Here is a 21912-nt window from a genome sequence, read left to right on the forward strand (position 1 = left end):
GAAGCACTAAGCAACTCAGTGAGACCCTGTCTCTAAATAAGTTACAAATAGGGCTGGGGGGCTGGGGATGTGGCTCAAGCGGTAGCGCGCTCGCCTGGCATGCGTGCGGCCGGGGTTCGATCCTCAGCACCACATACAGACAAAGATGTTGTGTCCGCCAAATACTAAAAAAAAAATATATATATATATTAAAAAATTCTCTCTCTCTCACTCTTTCTCACTCTCTCTCACAAAAAAAAAAAAAAAAAATAGGGCTAGGGATGTTGCTCAGTGATTAAGCACCCCTGGATTCAATCTCTGGTACTAAAGAAAGAAAATAAAATCAGTGGAGTTTTGGTTAAGTACCCTGAGCTTGGTGGAGATGTAATTTGCCCTCGCCAATCCCTGGCTCTCTGGCTCAGTTCTGATTCCCAGGAAAGACAGCACTAGGGTTCTTTTGAAGCCTTATTGGCCTGTCTGGTGGGTCCCTGAAAGACCTCATTCGAAATTTTTGTGTCTATTTGAACTAACTCAGAACCCCCCCCCCCCCCCCCCCCCCGAGCCTCTCCCAAGTGCATTTATCAAAAACTGTTACAGGCCGGGTGTGGTGGAGCATGCCTGTGATCCCAGCAACTCAGGAGGCTGAGGCAGGAGGATCACAAGTTCAAGGCCAGCCTTAGCAACTTAGTGAGAGCGTGTCCCAAAATAAAAAATAAAAAGGAGGGGGGGAATGTGGCTGAGTGGTAAACGTGAAGTGCCTCTGGATTCAATCCCCAATACCAAAACAAACAAACAAAAAAACACAGTAACAGGCAGGTGTTTTAATGTTGCAACTGCCAGAGGTCATGAATAGACTAAAAACCCCAAAATAGACTAACTAAAATAATAAATAAACGATAAATACATAGACAATAAATAATAGACTAAAAATGAAAACTTTTTCCAAAAAGAAAAAAAATTGAGAAACAAGATGTCCAAAGAGACCTTGCAAAGGTCCACCATAGCCCTAGAAATCCAGAAGGCCACATGCAAGCCCAAGGCCGTGCCCAGAATCACCAAAAACCAAGAGGCTCTAAGCGGCTACACCCAGCTCACTTTCTACGCAGTGGCCTTTCATGCACAAAGTCTTTTGGGTTTTTTTAAAGGCAAGTTCTCTGACACCAAGCCATGCCCCCAGGACTCCTTTTCTGTCATTTTATTTTCAAACTATTTGTATCTCTGAGCTGAATTGACAGCATCAGGGGACAAAGTCAACAAAACCCAGGTGGAGAGGCCTCTAGGACCTACTCATAAAAGGAAAAGGTGGAGAGGGAACTCTGGACAAGACTTCAGTTGTGTGTGATGGTGCACATGAGTAATCCCAGGGACTCGGGAGGCTGAGGCAGGAGGATCACAAGTTCGAGGCCAGCCTCAGCAATTTAGCAAGGCCCTAAGCAACTTAATGAGACCCTGGCTCTAAATAAAAATACAAAAAGGGCTGCAGATGTGGCTCAGTGATAAAGCACCCGTGGGGTTCAATCTCTGGTATGAAAAAATTTAAAAAAATAAAAAATAAAATATCGACAGGCACTCTGTCTGCTGGTGGAAATGTGGGTGTGAATTTCTTTTCCCCTTTGTGGAATCACTTTGAACTTTTTGAATTTCCAGAAAGAACAAATGGAAAAGTTCACCTTTACGTGGACTGGTTGTGGTGTGAAAAATTCATCCAGTTCCTTTGTGTAGGTGTGCAAGTGTGTGTGCATGTTGAGAGTGAGCGTGGGTGTGGGATTACATGTATGAGGCTGAGTGTGAGCGGTGGGGGTTGTGAATGTACCTCTGACGTGTATTTGAACCCATCCGACTGGGTGAAGAAGAACGTGTGTGTGTGTATGTTACGTGAAGGGGTGTGTGTGGGTGAAGATAGACGTGTAAGCAGGTATGTCTGCACGTGTGGGTGGGTGTGAATGGGAGGAGGGTGTGAGTGTGACTGGAGGGGTGCATGCTTTGCGGGCAGGCCTGGCCTCCACTCCAAGCCTTACCCAAAGAGGGACCTGGCCAGGCCTGGACCTAAGTAGTGAAAACTACTTCCCCGAGCAGGCCGCAGCCTTTCTCGGGATCCACTGGTTCAATTGATCAGGGGCTGGCGGCCAGAGTGGGGGACACCCGTCACCCTCCAGGGGGTCTGTGGCTGGACCACAGCTATTGACAGCCGCGTGTGATGAACTGCATGCCCCCCCCTGCATGCCTGGCCATCTCTGCCCAGCATCTCACACACCAGCCCCAGTCATCTGCCCCCTAGAGGCCAGCCTTGGGCCTCTGCACTCCTGGACCCTTCACCCCCAGTTCTGCAAGACACCCGCTCCCTCCCACACCAGACAGAGGGAGCCTGAGCTTTGGGGAAGCAGGAAAGCCACCAGCCCTGGGAACCATGCGGTTCTGAGCTGCACAGAGGAAACCATAGGGAGGAGTGGGGACAGCGAATCCCTTGCCAGGACTGCCTGAGTGTCACCAGGTGCCACAAGTCAGACAAGCATAAGACGTAACAGCAGAGGGAGGCCCAGAGGAGGGGACCCCGTGCCCCTTCCACAGAAGCCCCCCTCGACCCCAATCCAGACTACAGCCCTTCCCCAGCGTCCTCACCCCCCGCCCCCGGGTGGCATGTCCACCTACTGAGCCTGGAAACCCGGCACAGGGTGGGGGGGTCACAGTGCCTGTGAAGGGATGCCACTACACCCTTTCAGCCTCAGCCATGGGAACTCTGCCCCCTTAGGGAGGACAGGAGATGGAGGGGCTGGGAAGGGCCCACTGGGCTCCAAGGTGACCTGTCTACACTCGTGCCACTGTGTCCTTTGCCAACAGCCTAGAGCAAGATCTCTCTGTCCCGTTCATTCTGGGGTGTGGGGGGGTGTAGCTTGGGCTTCACTCAGGCCTGGCTCTGTCCCTTGGCCTCTGGGAAAGGAGGTGACACTCAGGTCCAGGGACTACTCCAGGACTGCAGGAGACCTGACTGGACCCTGGCCCTGCAGCCTTGGGCAGGGTGCTGACCCCTAAGGCCTCCCCATGTCACCTGCTAAACAAAGGCCTGCAGCAGCCCACCAGGACTCCGGCTCTGAGGTCAGGCCGCGTCCCTGGCATCCCGAGCCAAAGCCAGTAAGAAATACACAAAGCTGGGGGTCCCTGGGGGCCACTGAAGCTTCTCATTCCTTCCGTCCCTCCCACCTTTGGCCTGGTGTCCAGGTTCTTGAGGCTTCCAATGCAAACCCTCAACACACGCAGGCACTTGGCTCTTTGTCCAAAACAAAGAATGACTCTACTTGAGGCCATTTTTTTTTCTTTCTTTTTCTTTTGGACAAATGCCAGGCAGCTTCATGCTGCCAGTGAGCCCCAGGGGCAGACCTTGGCCTTCCAAGGACATTTTCTGTTTTGTGGCTCCCCTGGCATAGCACTTCTCAGAGGGGCACCAGCTCAGGAGCCAGCCCTGGAGCTTCCCCTACAGGCCTAGGCGTCGCCTCAGGCTGGCCCTCAGCCCTGGGTGCACACAGACACTGGCCCCACCAGGACGCACTTCCTAAAGATGGCCACAACGTGGAGTCCTGTTGAGAGCCACAACCAAGTCAAGATGGCACCTGATATTTTGCCAGAACCCAACGGGAACTCCGAGAGAACTCAAGAGTAGCGGGCACCAGAGGTAGCAGGAGCCGCCTTATTGCCGGACAGCAGAGGTTTATATACACAACTGAATACACAGCTTATTTCAATTTAGCATCATCCAGTTACAGCAATCAGTCATTATCTTAATAATTATACACAGCTTAACTTAATTATCATCATCTTAATGGCTCGCTAGTGTTACTTCTCAACCACTCCTCTGGCAAAATGCCAGGCGCCATCTTGACTTGGTTGTGGCTCTCAACAGAATCCACCCGCAGTGAGACCTGACATGCCTCCTGGCCCTCCCTCCAGTGGCAGACCTTAGAGATTGCCTGTCCACAGACCAGGTGATGTCCAAGGCAGACACGGCCTCCTTGCTTTTGGACTTGGTGGTCATGCTCTGAGGAAAGCCAGCCAGCTCACTTGGAGAGGCCACGTGTGGCTGATCTGGGCCCAGCCCAGCCCAGGTCATGGTCAACACTAGCATCTGTCACCACAACTGTGTGGGGCTTTTGTTATGTTCAGTTTGGTACCAGGGTTTGAACCCAGGGGCGCATAACCACTGAGCCCCATTGCCAGCCCCATTTTTTTGTATTTTATTCAGAGACAGGGAGCGTCTCACTGAGTTGCTTAGTGCCTCACTTTTGCTGAGGCTGGCTTAGAACTAGTGATCCTCCTGAATCAGCCTCCCAAGCCACTGGGATTACAGGTGGGTGCCATTGTGCCTGGCCCTGGCCCTTTTTAGATTTTTTTATTTAGATATGATCTTGCCAGGGTGGCTTTGAACTTGGCAATCCTCCTGCCTCAGCCTCCCAAACTGCTGGGATTACAGGTGTGTGTCACTGTGTCCAGCCTATGTGGGACTTTTTGTTTTTGTAGTACTGGGGATTGTTTAGGAGCATTGTACCTTTGAGCTATATCCTTGGTCCTTTTTTTAAAAATATTTTTAATCATTTTTTTTTTTAGTTTTAGATGGACACAATATCTTCATTTTATTTTTATGTGATGCTGAGGATCAAACCCAGTGCCTCACGCATGCCAGGCAAGCGCGCTACCACTTGAGCCATATCCTGAGCCCACCTTTTTTAATTAAAAAAAATTATTGGGGGGACAGTATTGAGTGTCGAACCCAGGGACACTCTACCAGTAAGCTGCACCCCAGCCCTTTTCATTTTTTGAGATAGAGTCTCACTAAGTTGCCAAGGTTGGCCTCCCACTGTGTCTTCCTGCCTCAGTCTCTTGTGTCACTGGGATTACAGGTGTACGCCACTATGCCCAGCAGGTCCCCAACTGTTGAATCTCTACTGGTGGGACCTCTAGACAGTGTGGAAGTGGCAATCCATGGTGCCGACGCTGCCCAAGGACCAGCTCCAAGAAGCTGGAAGCATCTCAGAATGGCTCTCTTGCTGTGAACTGGGGGCCACTGTCAAGGCAACAGGCAGCACATTTCGAGGCTCTCAGCCTGGGCTCCGGTGCCAGCCACCCTTCCCAGGGATCAATTCCCCAGTCCCAGTCTCGGTTTCCTCCCAGGCGGAAGTGAGCTGTGCGGAGTGTGGTGAGCTCAGAGAACTATCTTGGATGGGACTGGGAAGAACAGTGGACTCTGACCCTGTGCCACCATTTCAACGGAGGGCAGCACTTCCCTTGAGGACAAGCCAGGAGAAGCTATGCGTGACATCCCTGCAGTCACTGTGTTATGGGCCAGCCCTGGGGCCTTCTGCTTCCTCCCTGTGCTGGCCAGAGCCTCTCCTAAGAGCCCAGGTCTGGTGAAGGTGCTTTGCTTCAGACTGATGCTGCAAATCTGTCCTCTCCAGGGGACCCACAGAGAAGGAGCCTCTTACATGAGGCCCTGGAGCATGAGATTCAGAAACAGAAAGTAGAAGGGCTGGGGCGGCTGGGGGCAGAATGTCTGCTCAGCAAGCCTGAAGCTCCCAGTTCAATCCTAGCCTAGTTGCGGGGTGGAGTGGAACAGGGGTGCCAGGGGCTGGGGTAACAGGTCAAGTGGAGCTGGTGCTGAACGGGGCCAGGGCTATAGTTTCGGGAAATTGAGAAAGTTCTGGAGGCGGGTGGTGGTGGCCACACAGCAATGTAAACGTGCTTAATACCTCTGAAGTCACTGAATGGTTAGGGTGAAGTAGACTTTGTTTTTTAAACATACATAATAAAACAAGTGAATAAACATGCTTAACCTGGGGGCAGCTGACCTGGCCCTACCTTTCAGCGCTCCCACCCCGTGGAGCCTTTGTGCAGTGTGGAGCCTGTGCAGCGCCAGGTACCCGGTGCCTGTCCTGCTAGCATAGGGCGGTCTCCCCACCTTCTCGGCATCCCTGGCCTGCCAGGGCCAAGTATTCACCTCCGGATGCCCCCACCCCTGGGCTGTGGGTCTCTGTCCATGCATCTGTTTGGGGACCCTGGCCCCCAAGCACATCCACCTTCCACCACAGAAGTGGACAGACCCCCGGGCCCAGGGAGGGAGGGTCTGAGGTAAAAGATCACCTTCCCTCTGGAAGGACCACATGGCTGCCTGGCTGTGTAAATCAAGTCCACTTTATTTGAAATTTTCCACATGCCACAAATTTACGTGAAAATACCTATTCAGAATGTAGTTTGTTAGAACACCAAATTTAGAAGTGGGTGTCACTGTGAGAGGCCACGCACGGGCAGTTCCACCAGCTGGGCAGGGAGGGGAGTTGGTCATCAGAAGGCAGGAGTGGTGGTTTAGCACCTGGCCACAAGACGCTAGGAGACCCCTGGGCCAGGGACAGGCCTCAGCCCCTCTCCCCCCCACAAATCCACCCTGAGCTCAGCTGGTTCCAGGCAAAGCATGCAGGCAGGTCCTGGTCCTGGTCACAGGTGGCAGCGCAAAGGCTGGGGAGATGTCACTGTGGGATGCATGCCACCCACGCGCAGCGCACTCATGCGCACACGCACAGCACGCTCCTGCTTGCCTTGGATGTCCCTGCTCACACACGCTGGTTACTGCTCACACAGGCTGTGGCCACAGTGTAGTGGCCAGGGCTCCGCTCACATGCCACCCTGGGCTTCACAGCAGCAGCAGCTTCTGTGGCTCTGTGGCAGACGCAGCCAGTCAGCACCCGGCCTGTGGCAGTAGCTCTCAAGCAGAGTGACTGTGGCGATGTCGTTCAGCCTGCGTGGGACCCACGCCAGGCGGAAGCTTCTGTGGAATACTTGATCATTGTGCCCCACGGACCCTGGTAACTGCTCATTAGAACCCTGTGCCCCCAAATGCAAATGACACCAGTACAAAGAGCCCCTGGTGTTGTGGCTGAGCCACCGAGAAGGGCAGGCAGTGAGGCCTGCCACACGCAGGGGGCACGGTGCACTTCAGCTCTGGGCTTCACCGCCCCGCTTGCCCCAGGTCTGGCTCCTTTCCCCCACAGGAGCATGGCGAGTTTCAGATCCTGAGAGGGGCATATCACAATGAAGGGGAGCACAAGCCGGGGTGAGGGCTGCCCCCATCCTCCCTAAGGGAGCACCACCACACAGGTCCCAGCTGGGGACATGCTCCCGGATCCCTAGAGGCTCAGCCTTAGTTCCCACAGCTCCACTGCCCAACAGACTGACCCAGGCCAGCCCTGCACCATCCAGCGAGTGGGCCTCAGCATTGGGTGCTGGTGCAGGGAGCAGGCGAGGGAGCTGCAGCCCTCAGCACAAGCCCAGCTCACTTTCACCTGAGGAGCTCAGCTGGACTGGCCGCAATCCCGAGCCCGAGCTTCCCAGCCCAGGTCCTTGCACGGTCTCTGCAGGGTACTAATGGGGGGGAGAGGGGGTGACCACATCCCTGTGGTAAGAAGGACTGAAGTGCTCCTGTCTCTGGACAAGATCACTTACTATAAAAATAAGGAAAGCCACCCAGGGGCAGGAAGGGGACCTGGGGGCAGAAATGCCTTCCCTTCAGAAGCCCAGGGCCAGCACGCTGCCATGCCGAGCAGGCTGCAGGGCCTCAGGACACACGGCCTGCCAGAGGGCAGGAGACCAGGGTGGCTGGTTTGGGCCGAGGTGGAGGTGGCAGCCACAGATCATGGGATTTCTCTTTTTAAGAACAAAGAAATAAATGCACTGACCTCCTCCCTCCTGCCCACCTCCCCAGTCAAACTCACGTGCACACACATGCACACAGTGGATGCAGACTCGTGTGCAGATGCATACAGACAGGCACCAATGAACACGTGGACACGTGTGCAGGTGCAGACACACGCACAGGCTCCCAGGCAATGTTCCTTGGCAGGCAGCATACGGTCCACCACTGAATAGCCCAGTCCTGCCGACTGGGGACATTAGGGTGGGTCCTCTTCCCAGTGTAAAATGCTACCAAATATAGATCGTAATTAAGATCGGTGCCAAAACAGCACTTAGAGAGAGTAAGCCTGTTGCTGACATCTGTGACCCTGTCTCGGGGCAGGAGTGAAAATTCTCACTCTAAGTCAAAGGACTGTTGCAGGGATACAACACTACACCGTCTACTGCCTGGGCGCTGCTTTCTGAGGCCGCTTGTACCCCCAGCGGCTCCTGACAGCCCCCGCCCCACCCAGCCCTTTGTATGAGAATGAATTAATGCTGCTGGGTACGTGGCTTGCTGCCAAGGAGAGGCCACCCGGGCGACATCCCCAACACAGCTTCAGCCTTTTAGAAAAACTCCTAGTGGAAAGACAGTCTCTGCTGAGCTGCAGAGCAAAGAAGGGCTCAGGCCAGGGCACTCAGAGCCCAAAGCCACAGGGCCTCTGAGGTTCTAGGACCTTCCAGGTCACCTGCCTCTCTCCGGGGCCTGTCAGGCTATGACCAGCCACACTCTCACTTTGAGGACAAGCTATCAGCCCCAGGGGCCCACAGCATGTAACCTGAACACCCTCACTAGTGGCCTTCAGGTGCCAGTTTAAAGTTCTAAAGAAATGTCCAGTAACGGGGTGGCGTGGGATTTGTCCACCACCCTTCCGACCCTTGTCTACAGCTGTGTGAGACCCTGGCCCTGCCCCCAGGTCCCTAGGCAGCCTGTCCTATGGCCTGCAATGCCAAGAGGGGACAGGCTGGGTTTGTAGCTCTCAGAGGCTAGGTCAGGATCCCCAGGGTGAAGGCTCCAGGTCTAGCCAGCAGGCAAAGGTCCCTTGGCTGACTGTAGCCTGGGACAGGATGGGGGGGACCTGTGCTCTAGAGAGGGGTGAGGACTCCCTCACGCAAGAAAAATGGTGCAGAGGGAGAGGGCCTTTGACACAGACCCACCTGTGCACACAGAAGTGAGCTGCCGGGGCAGGGCAGGGACAGACAGGAGGAAGAGCAGGGGAGAGGCCGGACTCACACCTTGTGGAGACCAGGATCAATGCAAGCACCAGGCTGGGCCCCAGCCACATGGGAGGGCTCCAGGGTCCCTGGGCTGGGCAGAGCTTCTGAGCAGCTGGCCCAGAGGGCCCAGGCAAGGCCGGCCCCCACCCAGGGACTAGTTTACCTGCTTCTGCATCAGCAGGGAGCGCGCAGGACACCACTGCACTGTGCAGGAACCTGCTGCCACGGAAACCCAGAGGAAAAGAGCAGGCGGGTGTGGGTGGAAGCTCCGCAATGAGGGGGCCTGGTGGCTCTGCAGCCCTAGCTCAGGGGATCAGGAAGCAGCTGCTGCACAGACCACCGCAGCCAGAATGGAAGCATCAGGTGACACCAGGGCTGCAGGGGACCAATCCTGGATGCGGCTGGGGTGGGAGTCCAGGAAGGCGGGACTCAACCAGGGCCCCTCCAAAACCCCCAGCCACAGGACATGGTGCCAGGAGTCCTAGGAGCAAACGCAGCAGCCAGCCAGTCAAGTGTGAGGCCCCAGACACTGGAGGGACCTTCTTCATTTCTGGAACGGCTTTGTAGGATTTGTTTCTAAGAACTAAATAAGGTCACCTGCAGCAGGGGGATCTGACTACTACTCCAACCTTAAGCGTCCGATCTGGGGTTTATTCTAACAAAGCCAAGGGCATGTACTTCCTCTGAGGTACACAGCGCTTCAGGGGAGCTGGAGTTTCTAGAGCCAGTGCCACAAATCATGGCCCCTGGGGACACAGCTCAGCTCCAGAGGCCCAGCCCAGGAGAGCCCCACCCAGCAGCCCTGCCCTGGGGTCCCCTCTGGGGAAAACATCTCTCAGACAGAGCTGGGCATCTTTTTTTTTGTGGTACTGGCGATGGAACCTGGGGCCTCAGCACATGCTTGGCAAGAGCTTTACCACTGAGCCACCCCAGCCTTAATGTCTTTATGGTAGAAAGCACCCCAATTCTGTAGCCACCAAACTTGTGGACATCCCGCCACCTCAAGGAGACGCCACCTCACCCCCGATAGATGGGTAGTCACCCGTCCATGGGGCCCGATGGCTGGGGACACTAACACAGGAGCAAGGACACTCCTATGGCTGAAGTACAGCATGGGCAGGGCCACCGGCCCACCCAGCACCCTGGCATGCAGGGAGGTCCTGGAGAGTGGACGATCCAGCAAGGAAGGCCCTGGGAAGGGTTGCAACTAGCCAGGCCCCAGGCCAGCACGGCTCAACCACTGCCCTCGCTGATGGCTGCCTGTCCCCTTCCATCATCCAGAACGCAAACCCTCAACGTAAACCATACTATGCAAGAGGAAAGCAAGAGGAAACACGGGGAGCCAGGGGGGTGCCGCGGGGTGGCCTGAGAGACACTTTCTTCCTCTGAAAAACCACAGGGTCCCAGTGTCCACAGGCTCCTTGGAGGCCTGCAGGGGGCAGCAGGGCGTCTTTGTGGCAACTGAGACCAAGGGAAGCTGACTGGTGCTGGCTGGGCCTCTCACCACCACAGGTTTGGGGGCTCCTCAGCCACTCTGCTTTTAAACAAGGTGATCTCGTCCAGGTGTACCATGGGCACATCTCGGATGACATCTGTCAGGCCCTCGTGGAGCAGAGGGAAGATGACGACGTTCAACGCTGGTCTCTCAGCCTGAAAACTGAACCAGAGGCAAACCATTAGAAGGGGCAGGTGGGAGATTAGGGGCCCGGTGCAGGGGAGAGGGGGTGCTGCCAGCACCTGCCCCCCGCACACAAGCTCCATGCAGCTCCCTGAGACCCTGGCCCCTGGTGTCACCCTGACATAGCTGATAAAGACACTAGCTGTGAGGCCCTTTGGGGGCAGCCAGATCTGGGAAGGGGAAGGAGCATGCAAGCCAGCCAGAGGGAGGGGCCCGGGAGCTGCACACTCTCTGGGTGTTGAAGAGGACCTCGTGAGAACAGAGGCCCAGGGAGGCCCTTCTTGCTCTGCAGAGCCAGTTGAGGACTCACTGCTCGGACAGAGGAGGGACAGATGGCCGAATCCACACAGCCTTGGGGCATCCTCGAGGGAGGATGATCTGAGGTCAGTGAGGCAACAACAGGCTCTGAGACAAGTGAAGCCAGGTCCACCGTTCCAGAACCACAGGAGGTACGGCAGACCACAGCAGCTCTGCTCCCTGCCCACTGCGTGGGGAGACTCATATGTGAGGTTCAGAGTGTCCACTGTGTGCCAAGCACCATGCTGAGTCTGACAGATGAGACCCTCTGCACGGCCCCACAGGCCCACGGTGGACCCTCAGCTGGCAAGAGGCAGAGTGGGGCCCTAGCCAGTCGGAGCAAGGCCAGGCCCAGGTCCTCCCTGCCCCACCCCTCCCTCCCTCTCTCCCCCATGAAGGCAACACAAAGCAACCCCAGTGTGGCCATGGCTCTCAAGCTAGAAGAAGGAACACTGCGGGGTCCACAGAGTGAGATGATGACCCTGCGGGGCACAAGGGACCGATGTAATAGAGAGCCTTGGCGTTTGCCAAAACTTAGTTGAGGCCCCTGCGCCTTCCTTCCTAGAGGCAGGAGCTCCGTGGCCTCTGCACACGGCCCCACCTGAGGCGGCACAGGGTTGACTTCTATAAATTCCTGCCAGAAAGATACTCGTAAACCCCCCGTTTTGGCACCAGGGGACATCTCCCAGTTCTATGCAGCGTTCTGCTTTGACAGGAGCATCCATGTCCCAACCTTGCAGATGACACTGCAACTGTCCCTGCTGCAAACCCACCATGCAACTTATCCCATTTGAAACAAAATCTCCCCAACCCAATAATTTTTTAATGTTTTTTTTTAATTGTCAATGGACCTTTTATTTATTTATATGCAGAACTAAGACTCGAACCCAATGCCTCACACATGCTACACAAGCACTCCACCACTGAGCCATGACCTCAAACCTCCCCAACCTTTGACCTGCATTTAAAGGCACCTGCCTTCCAACCCCCTGAGTCACTGGGGTGCTGAACAAGCTGCTGTCGGGGGAGGGCACAGGATTGGTTCCTCACAGGTAAGGAATGGAGCCCTCCAGGAATCCCGGCCACAGCTGAGCTGGGCAGGTCCCAGCCTTCCCCACATGCAGTGAGGTGCAGGCAGACACAGTGTGACAAGCTTCAATCACACCTCTCTCTGCCTTTTATTATACCTGTCAAGGATGCATCATGGTGAAGAAAAACTTCTGCCTAAGGCCACTAAAAATATGCCAGGGAGCCACACACAGTGGCACAGGCCTGTAATCCTGGCTGTTCAGGAGGCTGAGGCAGGAGGAATGTGAGAAAGATACTCGTAAACCCCCCATTTTGGCACCAGGGGATGCCTGGGCAACTTAGCAAGACCTTGTCTCAAAATTAAAAGAGCTGGAGGTGCAGCTCAGTGGCACAATGTCCCTGGGTTCAGGCCATTTAAATGGAGTACTCAGCCACCCTCCAAAATGCCTTCCCTGCACACTCCATGATTGCAGAGAGATGTCGGGTTTGTCTTAAGCTCACTATTTAGTTTAGAAAGAAAACATCACCAGCAACATGTGAAGGTGTGGGCTAGGGGCACACAGCTCAGGCTGTGTCTCCCAGGGAGACAGAAGCTGGCGCCTGTGTCTCCTCATCCACTCTGTCTTGTTCTATCTATATCTACCAGGATAGAACAAGGTGGCTTATGTGACACATCAAAGTACAAACCACTTGCAGCTGCTTCGTGGCTTTGCCGTCCTTTAGGATCCCACTCAAGCCACACACCACGCCTGCAGTGGGGTCCCCACGGTCTCCGAAATTAACACCCAGGCATTCACCAGGGCCTGGAGGCTGCCTTTCCTGGTAGCTAGTGCTCTAGTTGGCAGGGCTACCACATCTATTTAGCCAAAGCCCTAGTTGGACACAGTCTGGGGACTTTTTTTAGTTGTAGTTAGTTAGACACAATACCCTTAATTAATTAATTTATTTTTATATATGTGGTGCTGAGGATCGAACTCAGGTCCTCGCATATGCTAGGGGAGTGCTCTACCACCAAGCCACTACCTCAACCATCTGAGGACTTATTAAAATTTGTTCTTTTCAGATATACATGGCAGTAGAGTATATTTTGACATATTATACACACATAGTATCCTAATCCTATACACACACAACTTATCCAAATTAGGATCCCATTTCCTTTTCTTTTTGGGACCAGGGATTAAACCCATGGGCACTTAACCAATGAGCCACATCCCAGCCCTTTTATTTCTTTTTTAATTAATTATTTTAGTTGTAGATGTACACAATACTTTCATTTATTTATTTATTTTTATATGGTGCTGAAGATCGAACCCTGTGTTCTGGGCAAGTGCTCTGCCACTGAGCCCCAGTCCCAACCCCTCCCCAGCCCTTTTTATGTTTTATTTTGAGACAGGGTCTCACTAAGTTGCTGAGGCTGGCTTTGAACTCATGATCTTCCTGCTTTAGCCTCCTGAGTCACTGGGATGGCAGGCATGCGCCACCGTGCCCAGCAGAGTCCCGTTCTTGTGTTGTATGGGATGCGGAGTTCCACGGGTTGTGTATTCATATACAAACACAGGACAGAGACTTGGTTTTTACTCTTACCAATAAACACCACTCAATACAGTATAATTGCTTCTGTATTTTGAGGTATTTTCTCCGAATAAATCCCAGAAATGGGGTTACTGGGGTCTAAAGACAACCCACAAGGGGATTAGATGGCACTGCTGGGCCATAGTGAGAGGCCAGTCTACTGCTCCCGCCTGGGCCCAGAGAAGGCCATTCAGGAACGAAAATGCGGGGGATGCAAGGCCAGCAGCACACACACCACACCTGTCGGCACCCCTTCAGACAGAGCTCAGACAAGAACGTTGGGCCCTCAGTGCACCCCCAGGATCCTGTCAGGAACACTCTCAATCAGCCCACACCCCAGCTTCTGCCCAATGATCCCTCCGGTGACAAAATAACCAGCTGGAGTTTTTCTGTCCATACAGAAAAAAAAGGGAGGGAGAGAGATGGGGAAACACCGTGTGGGTCCTCGCTGTCCTGCCACATGAGATACGACGACCTGTCCTGGAGACTAAGGGAGAAATGGCAGGCTGCAGTCACAAATGCATGGCGCCTGGAGCAGGAAAGCAGGTACTGTGCACAAGGGCCCATGGCCAGGAAGCCGCGGTGAAGAGCGTGAGGCTGCAGAGACCACCCCTGGAACTGCTGGACTCGGGGTGTCCACAGCAAATATCCCCGGGGTAGGGCCTCCTGAGGGCCGTGGGCTGGTGAGGCAGATTCAGGGAACCTCCAACTCCCACCTGGGCCTTCTCACCCAGGCCCCAACCCTCCAGACACTTCATACACCGAGAGCACAGAGCCTGCGCCTACCCCACCCACTCCTGGAGCTTCCCAGACCATCCTCAGCGTCACTCCTTCATGACACCCCAGGAAAGGAGGGACACAGAGTACAGGGGAGGGAGGATAGCTGAAGGAAGCCCCCTGCACCTCTTCCAAGGTGCACCTTCTGGTGACACTTGGTGCTGCTGCAGCCAGGTCACCATTGACCTGGCTTCTACCCAACCCAGCCCACCGTCCCTTACCTGGAAAATGGGGCTCCAGTGACAAGGGAAGAATTCCCAGGCCACCCTCTGTGGCCCCACACTCAGATTGCAGAAGACTGACTCCTTGGTGGCTGAGGAAGATATACCAGATATGGCCACACTGGCCCGGGGGCCCCATGGGAGGTCCCTGGTGAACATCTTCCCTTGACTCAGCAGCAACCAGGGGCCGCGGTCAGGCCTAGCATTACTCTGTGGTCCCTACATGCCGCCTTTGCTGCAGGGGGGTCTGGGTACCTGGCCACCCTTAGAGGCCTGCCAGCTCTGGCCTCCTGGGGATGCTCCAGGGAGCCAGAGCTCAGTAGCGTCCTGCTCTGCATCTAAGCTCCCTGGCTGAGCCTGTGGCCCAGCACCCCGCTGGCCTTGTCCTTCCCCAGGGCACGTGCAATCAGCCTTCCAGGCAGCTCATAGGAGAGCTGAAGTTGAAAAACTGCGCTAATTCCACTTTTAAAACCCACTTTCAATTCTAAAGCCCTCAGTATTTGCCACATAATCCACTCAGTCCCCCCCCATAAACTCACGTCTCGACACAGCTGCAGACCAGACCTAGACCGAGTCCTCTGTGTTCCCCCAGAGTCAGAGCAGGTGGCCCTTGAGTACAGCCTCCAGGGCTGCCCTGAGCCAGGCCTTGCCGGGAAGGCAGGGAACATGGCCTTCAGTGACGTTAGCGCCTCAGGCCTCAGTGGCAAAGGCCAGGCTGAGAACACACTCCAGGGCCACTTGAGGAAGGAATTTTTACCTGGGCCTCAGAGACAGAGTGATATGAATGTTAAGTCAGAGTCACACCAGCCTGTGGGCCCTGCTTCCTCCTGTTGGCAGAACGGGATTCCTGAGCGTCCTGGAGGAAGGAGGCTGCAGGATCATATGGGCCTCCAGGGCTCCCGAACCCATGGCCGTCAGGGATGAGTGGGTGAGGACCCCGTGATAGCACAGGCATCTGGACACCTGTGAGGGCCCAGCCCATGTGCTCCTGGGAGCAGCTTCAGAGCCGGCATGTCCTCATTGTGACTGCATCGGCTATGGGGCTGAAGTTCCAAGGCCTATAACACAGTCCAGGCTCAATCTCTCCTGCAGGATCTGGAGACAAGAAGCAGAATATCCCAGACACTCACGATGACTCTCCAAGACCACAGGCCCCCACTCGAAGGCCAACCAGCTGCAGGAAGCAGCTGCCCCAGTACCCACCCTGCCCTGCCCAGAAACACATGGGAGTCACCATGAATAGACCCAAAGGAGAGTTTGCAGAGGAAAACCAGACCAAAGCCTGGCAGGGAGAAGGCCATCATAGGACAACTGGTGGCCTCACTCATGTCCCAGTTCACCCAGGATGAGCACAGAACTGCCAGTGATTCTCTACCACCAGAAGGTCCCAGAACACCTGGCTGTCACTGTTTCCCTGACCAGAGTCACACCAGTCCTCTAATGGGGGACTTTCTCAGGATCCCCAGGCCAGCGTTAAAGGTCCAGACTATGCCCTGGCATGTGGACTTTGGGGTGCGAGTCCACTAGACCTCAGTGGCCCATGCAGACCAGCACCCCAAAGTGTCACCACTCTCTATCAGGAATCAAGAAACCCAAGGGTGATGACACAGGGACCTCCCCACCCCAGAGCCAGGAGGCCCGACAGTAAACAGTCACAAGTGAGAGTCCACGGAAGCTTCCCTTTGTGGGCCCCATGCAGCACAGTGTCTGGGAAGTGGGGGGCAGAGTCAGGGCAGCTCCAGCAAGGGGCCACCTCCCGCCACACCGCAGGCCAGGCGGCTGGGCACTTACCTGGCCAGGCCAGAGGAACCAAGTCTCCAGGACAGACATGGAACAGAAGAGATGAAGGCTGGCACGGCTACCAGGCAGGTGTCCCTGAGGCCAGAAGAGAGGTGGAGGCAAACACCCCATGGGGTCTGGGATGGTTCTAGGGTGGGAGCAGGAGGGGGCGGGCAGGAAAGCCTCGTGTGCCTTGCCCCTCCCCGAGGAGGACATGAAACCTTCCATGGCCACCAGAGTTCTGTTGACAGAGACGTGCCCAAACCCACTTCCAGACACACTGCTGGGCCCCCTGAGAAAGCCCAAGAGCGGGAAACAGGCAGAAAAAACCCGCCACAGCAACCCCAAACCGTGGGCCATGTGGTGGGGAAGATGGGAGAAGGCACAGGAGAGGAGCTTCGAACCTGGGAGAGCAAAGGCCAGTGCAAAGCAGACTCGGCATGGCCTCAGGCACTGGGCGGCGTTGACACAAGGGCCTTCCCACGCAGTGACCACCCAGGGCACATCTGAAAGTGGCTTCACAACCAGGGAAAACAAGATAACCCGCGGAGTTGCCTCCTGAGAGGGCAGGGTGGGACCCTAATCCAGAAACCAGCAGGGCCCTTGCTGGCGGGTGGCACCAAACCTGCAAACAGCGCCACCAAAACCACAGCAGCACCTCAGCCAAGCCGTGTGAGGAGGGAAGCCAGAGATGGCGATGGGATAGGTAGGATGGCGCCACCCTGGCAAGAGGCAATTTTGCCAGTGACAAGCTGTAGGGACGCCGGCTCTGCTGTGGAGTCATGGATAAAGGCAAGAACACACCACTAGGTAAAGGGACAGGGAAATGGCAGAGTAGCTAGTGTGAGAAGCTTCTCTTGATCAGCAATTCTGAGCTCTTGAGGCAGAAAAGGGTGAGAAAAAGAAAAGCATCAGAAAAAGTAATAAGCTCTGCTTCCTCCTTTACGCACAGTTCCCCAGCAGGAGTGGGTCTGGGGCAGGCACGGGACAGCAGGGTGCAGTTGCCAAGAGCCACGGCGCCACCTACTGGGACCCCATGGAGAAGTACCTGGCTCAGCTGTAGCTTCTGCACCTTTGGTGCCAGAGGGAGGAAGCCCAGCCACAGGGGCGGGGAGACAGGTGGGGAGGGCCTGACCCTGGTGCCCGGCAGGGGGGCACGGATTCCACTTGCAAAGGCTGGTGCACACCTTGTGGTGCAGCTGGGACCAAACAGAATGGTGAACAGAAACAAAGGCACCTACTGCAAGGAGAGATGGCTCCAAAGCAGGCGCCAAAGAACAACACCAAGTACCTAGAGAACAGCTTCTGACTGGACATGGAACGCGAATATGTTCTCCACAGGGACGTGGTTAGCAATTCTGAACCTATTTCACACACACACCGGGACTGAACACATCGGTAAACGTGCTGTGGGTGACAAGAGCCAGGCCTTTCTGCTGCTGGAGAGAAGTTATGTGAGCCGGGAAGCGGAAGGGTGGTGCTGAGCTTGGACCCTGGGCTAGAATCAGAAAGGTCAGTGTGCACGGCTCATCTTCACAGATATGAGAGTGCACGGTGTGCAATGAACACAAGGAGAAGTTGGCCAACACAGTAACTTGATTTACCCATTGATATAACAAAACGGCAACACCCCTGCTCAGATGAAAGTGCTTGTGGGCTGGGAAACAGAGCTCAGTGGTCGAGCGCACACGGCCCTGGGTTCCACACACAAGGCCTGGGTTCAATCCCTAGTACCACCAATAAATAAATAAATAAATAAGATAAAATAAGGGCTGGGGCTGTAGCTCAGCAGCAGAGCGCCTGCCTAGCACATGAAAGGCACTGGGCTCCATCCTTAGCACCACATAAAAATAAAACAAATATAATGAAGGCATGCTGTCACCTAAACCACAACAAAAAAAGTAAAAAAAAAAAAGAAAAAGAGAGAGATAAAATAAACTGCTTATGGAAGGTCGCAGTGCAGCTCAGTGGTGTGTTTGCTTGGAATGATCAAGGCCCTGGATTCCATCGCCAGTACCAAAAAGAAAGAAAGAAAGAAGGAAAGAAACAGGTGCGTACACAAGTAGCTGTGCCCACTCAGCCATTCCGGGCAGGGCACCACAGTGGTGACAAATCTGCTGCCAGTGCCTGGCTTCTACACATACCGTCCAGGAAGAGGAACCCAAGCCTTAGAGAAATGGCCAAGCAGGTTGAGGCAGGGAGGCACACAGGAGTGGGAACATCTGAGCTGCCGGTGAGCCAGGAAGTGCCCCAAAGGAGGAAGGGTCAGATGAAGAGGGCGCAGACCCACGGAAAGAACACCCCCAGGGGCTGGGGATGCAGCTCAACTGGGAGATGTGGGAGATGCCTGCCTGGCATGCATAAGGCCCTGGGCTCAATCCACCAAACAAGAGAGTACCCCCAGGACAATTAGACAATGCCACACATGGTGACAGCGGTGGGCTCCAACCCCGTGACTAAATAAGAATCACTGAGTTGGGTTGAGGCTGTAGCTCGGTGGCAGAGCGCCTGCCCAACGTGTGAGACACGAGGCTCGATCCTGAGCACTACATAAGAAAATAAATAAAATAAAGGTATGCTGTCCATCTACAGCTACAAAAAGTATTTATTTATTTGTTTTTTTAAAGATAGAGTGAGAGAGGAGAGAGAGAGAGAATTTTTTTTTTAATATTTATTTTTTAGTTCTCGGCGGACACAACATCTTTGTTGGTATGTGGTGCTGAGGATCGAACCCGGGCCGCACGCATGCCAGGCGAGCGCGCTACCGCTTGAGCCACATCCCCAGGCCTACAAAAAGAATTTAAAAAAAAAAGAATCACTGAGTGGACACTGGTATATGACATAATAGCTGAGTAAATAAAATGGGGGAAAGGCCTTTATCACTGTAGAGTTCCAATTAAACATAGAATGAAGGACACAGAAATTCATCATTAGTCATGGTGATGACTGTTATGTTCATGTCCTCCAAAGTGAAATCTGAAGCCCCAGAGGATGGCGTGAGGAGGTGGAGCCACTGGGAAGTGGCAGAGCCAGATGAGGCCATGAGGAGAAGCCCTCACCATAAGTGAGGGTAGGATTCAAGAAGGCAGCCCCCTTCTTGGGCCACACCAGACACCGTAATCTTGGTGGCCCCCAGGACTGTGAGACTGAGTACCTGTTATTTAAGCCACCGAGCCTTCTTGTCATGTGACTTCCCGTCATAGCAGCCCAAGTGGACTAAGGCCAAGATCCATCACAGATGCTAAAACTGGGGGTCAAGCAGGGTAAGAAACATGGGATCTGCACTCGAGGCCTCTCTCCATGACATGTTTGTTCATTAGAAAGAACACAGTGAGGACTGGGGTTGTGGCTCAGCGGTAGAGCGCTCGCCTAGCATAGGCGAGGCCCTGGGTTCGATCCTCAGCACCACATAAAAATAAATAAATAAAATCAAGGTATTGTGTCCAAACACAACTAAAAAGTAAATACTTAAAAAAAAAAAAAAGAAAGAAAGAAAGAAAGAACACAGTGACTTCGCAGCAGAGAAGCCTCACTGGCACCACCTTCCCAGGTAATGGAGGCCAATGGTGCCTGAGGTAAGGTATGAGAACACCTCGCCGTCCAGGTGTCAAGACTGAGAAGCCCAGTCTCCTCCATGGTTTTCTTGCCAAAAATGCCAACTCTCAATCTAATCATAAGAAAACGTCAGAGAGACCCAAACTGAGGAATGTGCTCCAAAATGACCCACCAGTTCTCCCAGTGTCAAGGTCATGAAGGACAAGGAACAACGGGGGAATAGCCAAGGAGGAAGAAGCCTAAGGAGACAGACAACTCAATTCAACCAGAGGCTCCAAACTGGAACCTAAATCGGATCGCGGGAGAGAGGAAGGACATAGGAGGAAACAGACCAAATTCTCAGGTGGCTCAAATGGCTCCTGCCCTGCTGACGTCCTTGTTCTGATAACTGTGAGGGCACACGGGATGTCACATTAGGAAAGCTGAATTAAGGCTCTTCGGAAACCCTATTTTTACTACTTACCTAAAATTATTTTAAAATAAAAAGCTGGCCTGGGCCTAGCGTGATGGCACACAACCTGTGATCCCAGCAGCCCAGGAGGCTGAGGCCCTAAGCAACTCAGTGAGACCCTGTCTCAAAATAAGATATAAAAAGGGCTGGGGGGTGGCTCAGTGGCTGAGCACCCCTGAGTTCAACCCCCAGTAACCAAATAAATATATAAAAGGTAGAAGACAGAACCCAGGGATGTGTATTTTATACACCAAAGAAACAGTTATGGCGAAATGTGTGCGAAAACAGCAATTTTTGTACTGGGGACAGAGGGGAGTGGAGCCTCCTAGAAAACTGACCCTGTGGCCAAGAGGATGTCCAGAGAGGAGTCCTCCCTGCAGAAGGAAGCCGGGCCCTCTGACCACCCACCACAGCCTGGCGCTCTCTGTTCCCATCAAACAGTGCTGGGCACTGGGGACGCTGGGTCTGTGGAGGGCAGTGCTGTCAGAGGCCTGCTGGCCACTCACCTGCGGAGGAGCGATTGCTGCAGGTTCTTGCAGGTGGCGAGGGACTCGCCAGTGAACATGTGGCACACGACGACGTGCGGGCAACGAGCCATGAAGGCCAGCACGGCCTCGGGCTGGAGGGAGCCGCTGCGGGACACCAGGCACAGACGCTGCAGCGAGGTGCACTGGCTCAGCGCCTGGAAGAACTGTGCGTTGGCGCTGAAGTAGGGCTGCTCCAGCCTGCGGGAGAGAGCGGCGTGAGGACTACAGGGTGGCACTGCCACCGGAGCTCCTGGATGCACTGAGTGGGAGCTGCTGGTCCCCCCAGCGCCCACACGAAACCTCAGTCCCTGGATGCTGGGGGCGGGGATCAGAGCCCCAGGGCTCCCCTGGAGACCCTGATTTGGGAGAACCAGGTGACCCAATACAGTCAGCACTGCCGACAGCCCAAGGTCACCAGCCCTCAGTGCAGACAGGCTCAGGGTATCCCTGGCCTCCCTCAGCACCCTCCCTTCCTCATGCACTGCAGTGAACTCACTTGTGACCCCGGCCCTCAGGGCTCAGTTTGATGGGAAGACAGATGAACAAACCACAAGAAAGGGTGGGAACCTAGGGGGGGCTGGGGTGGGGGTGGGTTGCTCCAGCCATGACAGAGGGGAGCTTGATGATCCAAGCCACTTCACAGGCTGCCAGGAGCACCAGGGTGAGGAAGGCTGAGAGCCAGGAAGATGGGGAGGAAAACTGGTGTGCGCTGGGTAGTCCCAGCCCAGGATCTGCAAGTGTGAAAACAGGGTCTCTGCAGATAGTTAAGGTGAGGTCTGCTCTAGATCCAATGACTGGTTCCTTATAAGAAGGTCAGGTGTACAGGTGCACGCCTATAACTATAATCCCAGCTACTCAGGAAGCCGAGACAGGAGGACTGCAAGTTTGAAGCCAGTCTCAGCCACTTAGGAGACAGACCCTCAGAATATTAGTGAGATCCTGTCTCAAAATAAAAAATAAAAAAGACTGGGGATGTAGCTCAGTGGTAAAGTGCCCCTCGGTTAGATCCCCCAGTACCAAAAAAAAAAAAAAAAAAAAAAAAAAGTCAGAGATACAAATAGGAAGATGGCAGGGCCTGGAGCAGTGCACCTGTCTACAAGTCACAGAGCACCAAGC

At 54.4% G+C, this 21912-nt stretch overlaps 1 protein-coding gene across 3 annotated transcripts in view; it reads right to left on the bottom strand.

The window, feature by feature from the left end:
- Window positions 1-6124: 6124 nt before the first annotated feature.
- FBXL18 (F-box and leucine rich repeat protein 18) overlaps window positions 6125-21912 on the bottom strand; it is a 36578-nt gene continuing 20790 nt past the window's right edge. For all 3 annotated transcript variants that reach the window (XM_081298710.1, XM_081298709.1, XM_081298708.1), the window contains 2 exons: window positions 20776-20994; window positions 6125-10564 (listed from right to left, as the gene is read on the bottom strand). In XM_081298710.1, coding sequence (XP_081154836.1) covers window positions 10408-10564; window positions 20776-20994 — 376 coding nt within the window. In that variant the 3' untranslated portion in view covers window positions 6125-10407. The remainder of the gene's footprint in view (window positions 10565-20775; window positions 20995-21912) is intronic.

Source organism: Spermophilus citellus, assembly GCF_964194105.1.
Source record: "Spermophilus citellus genome assembly, chromosome: 6".
Lineage (NCBI taxonomy): Eukaryota > Metazoa > Chordata > Mammalia > Rodentia > Sciuridae > Spermophilus > Spermophilus citellus.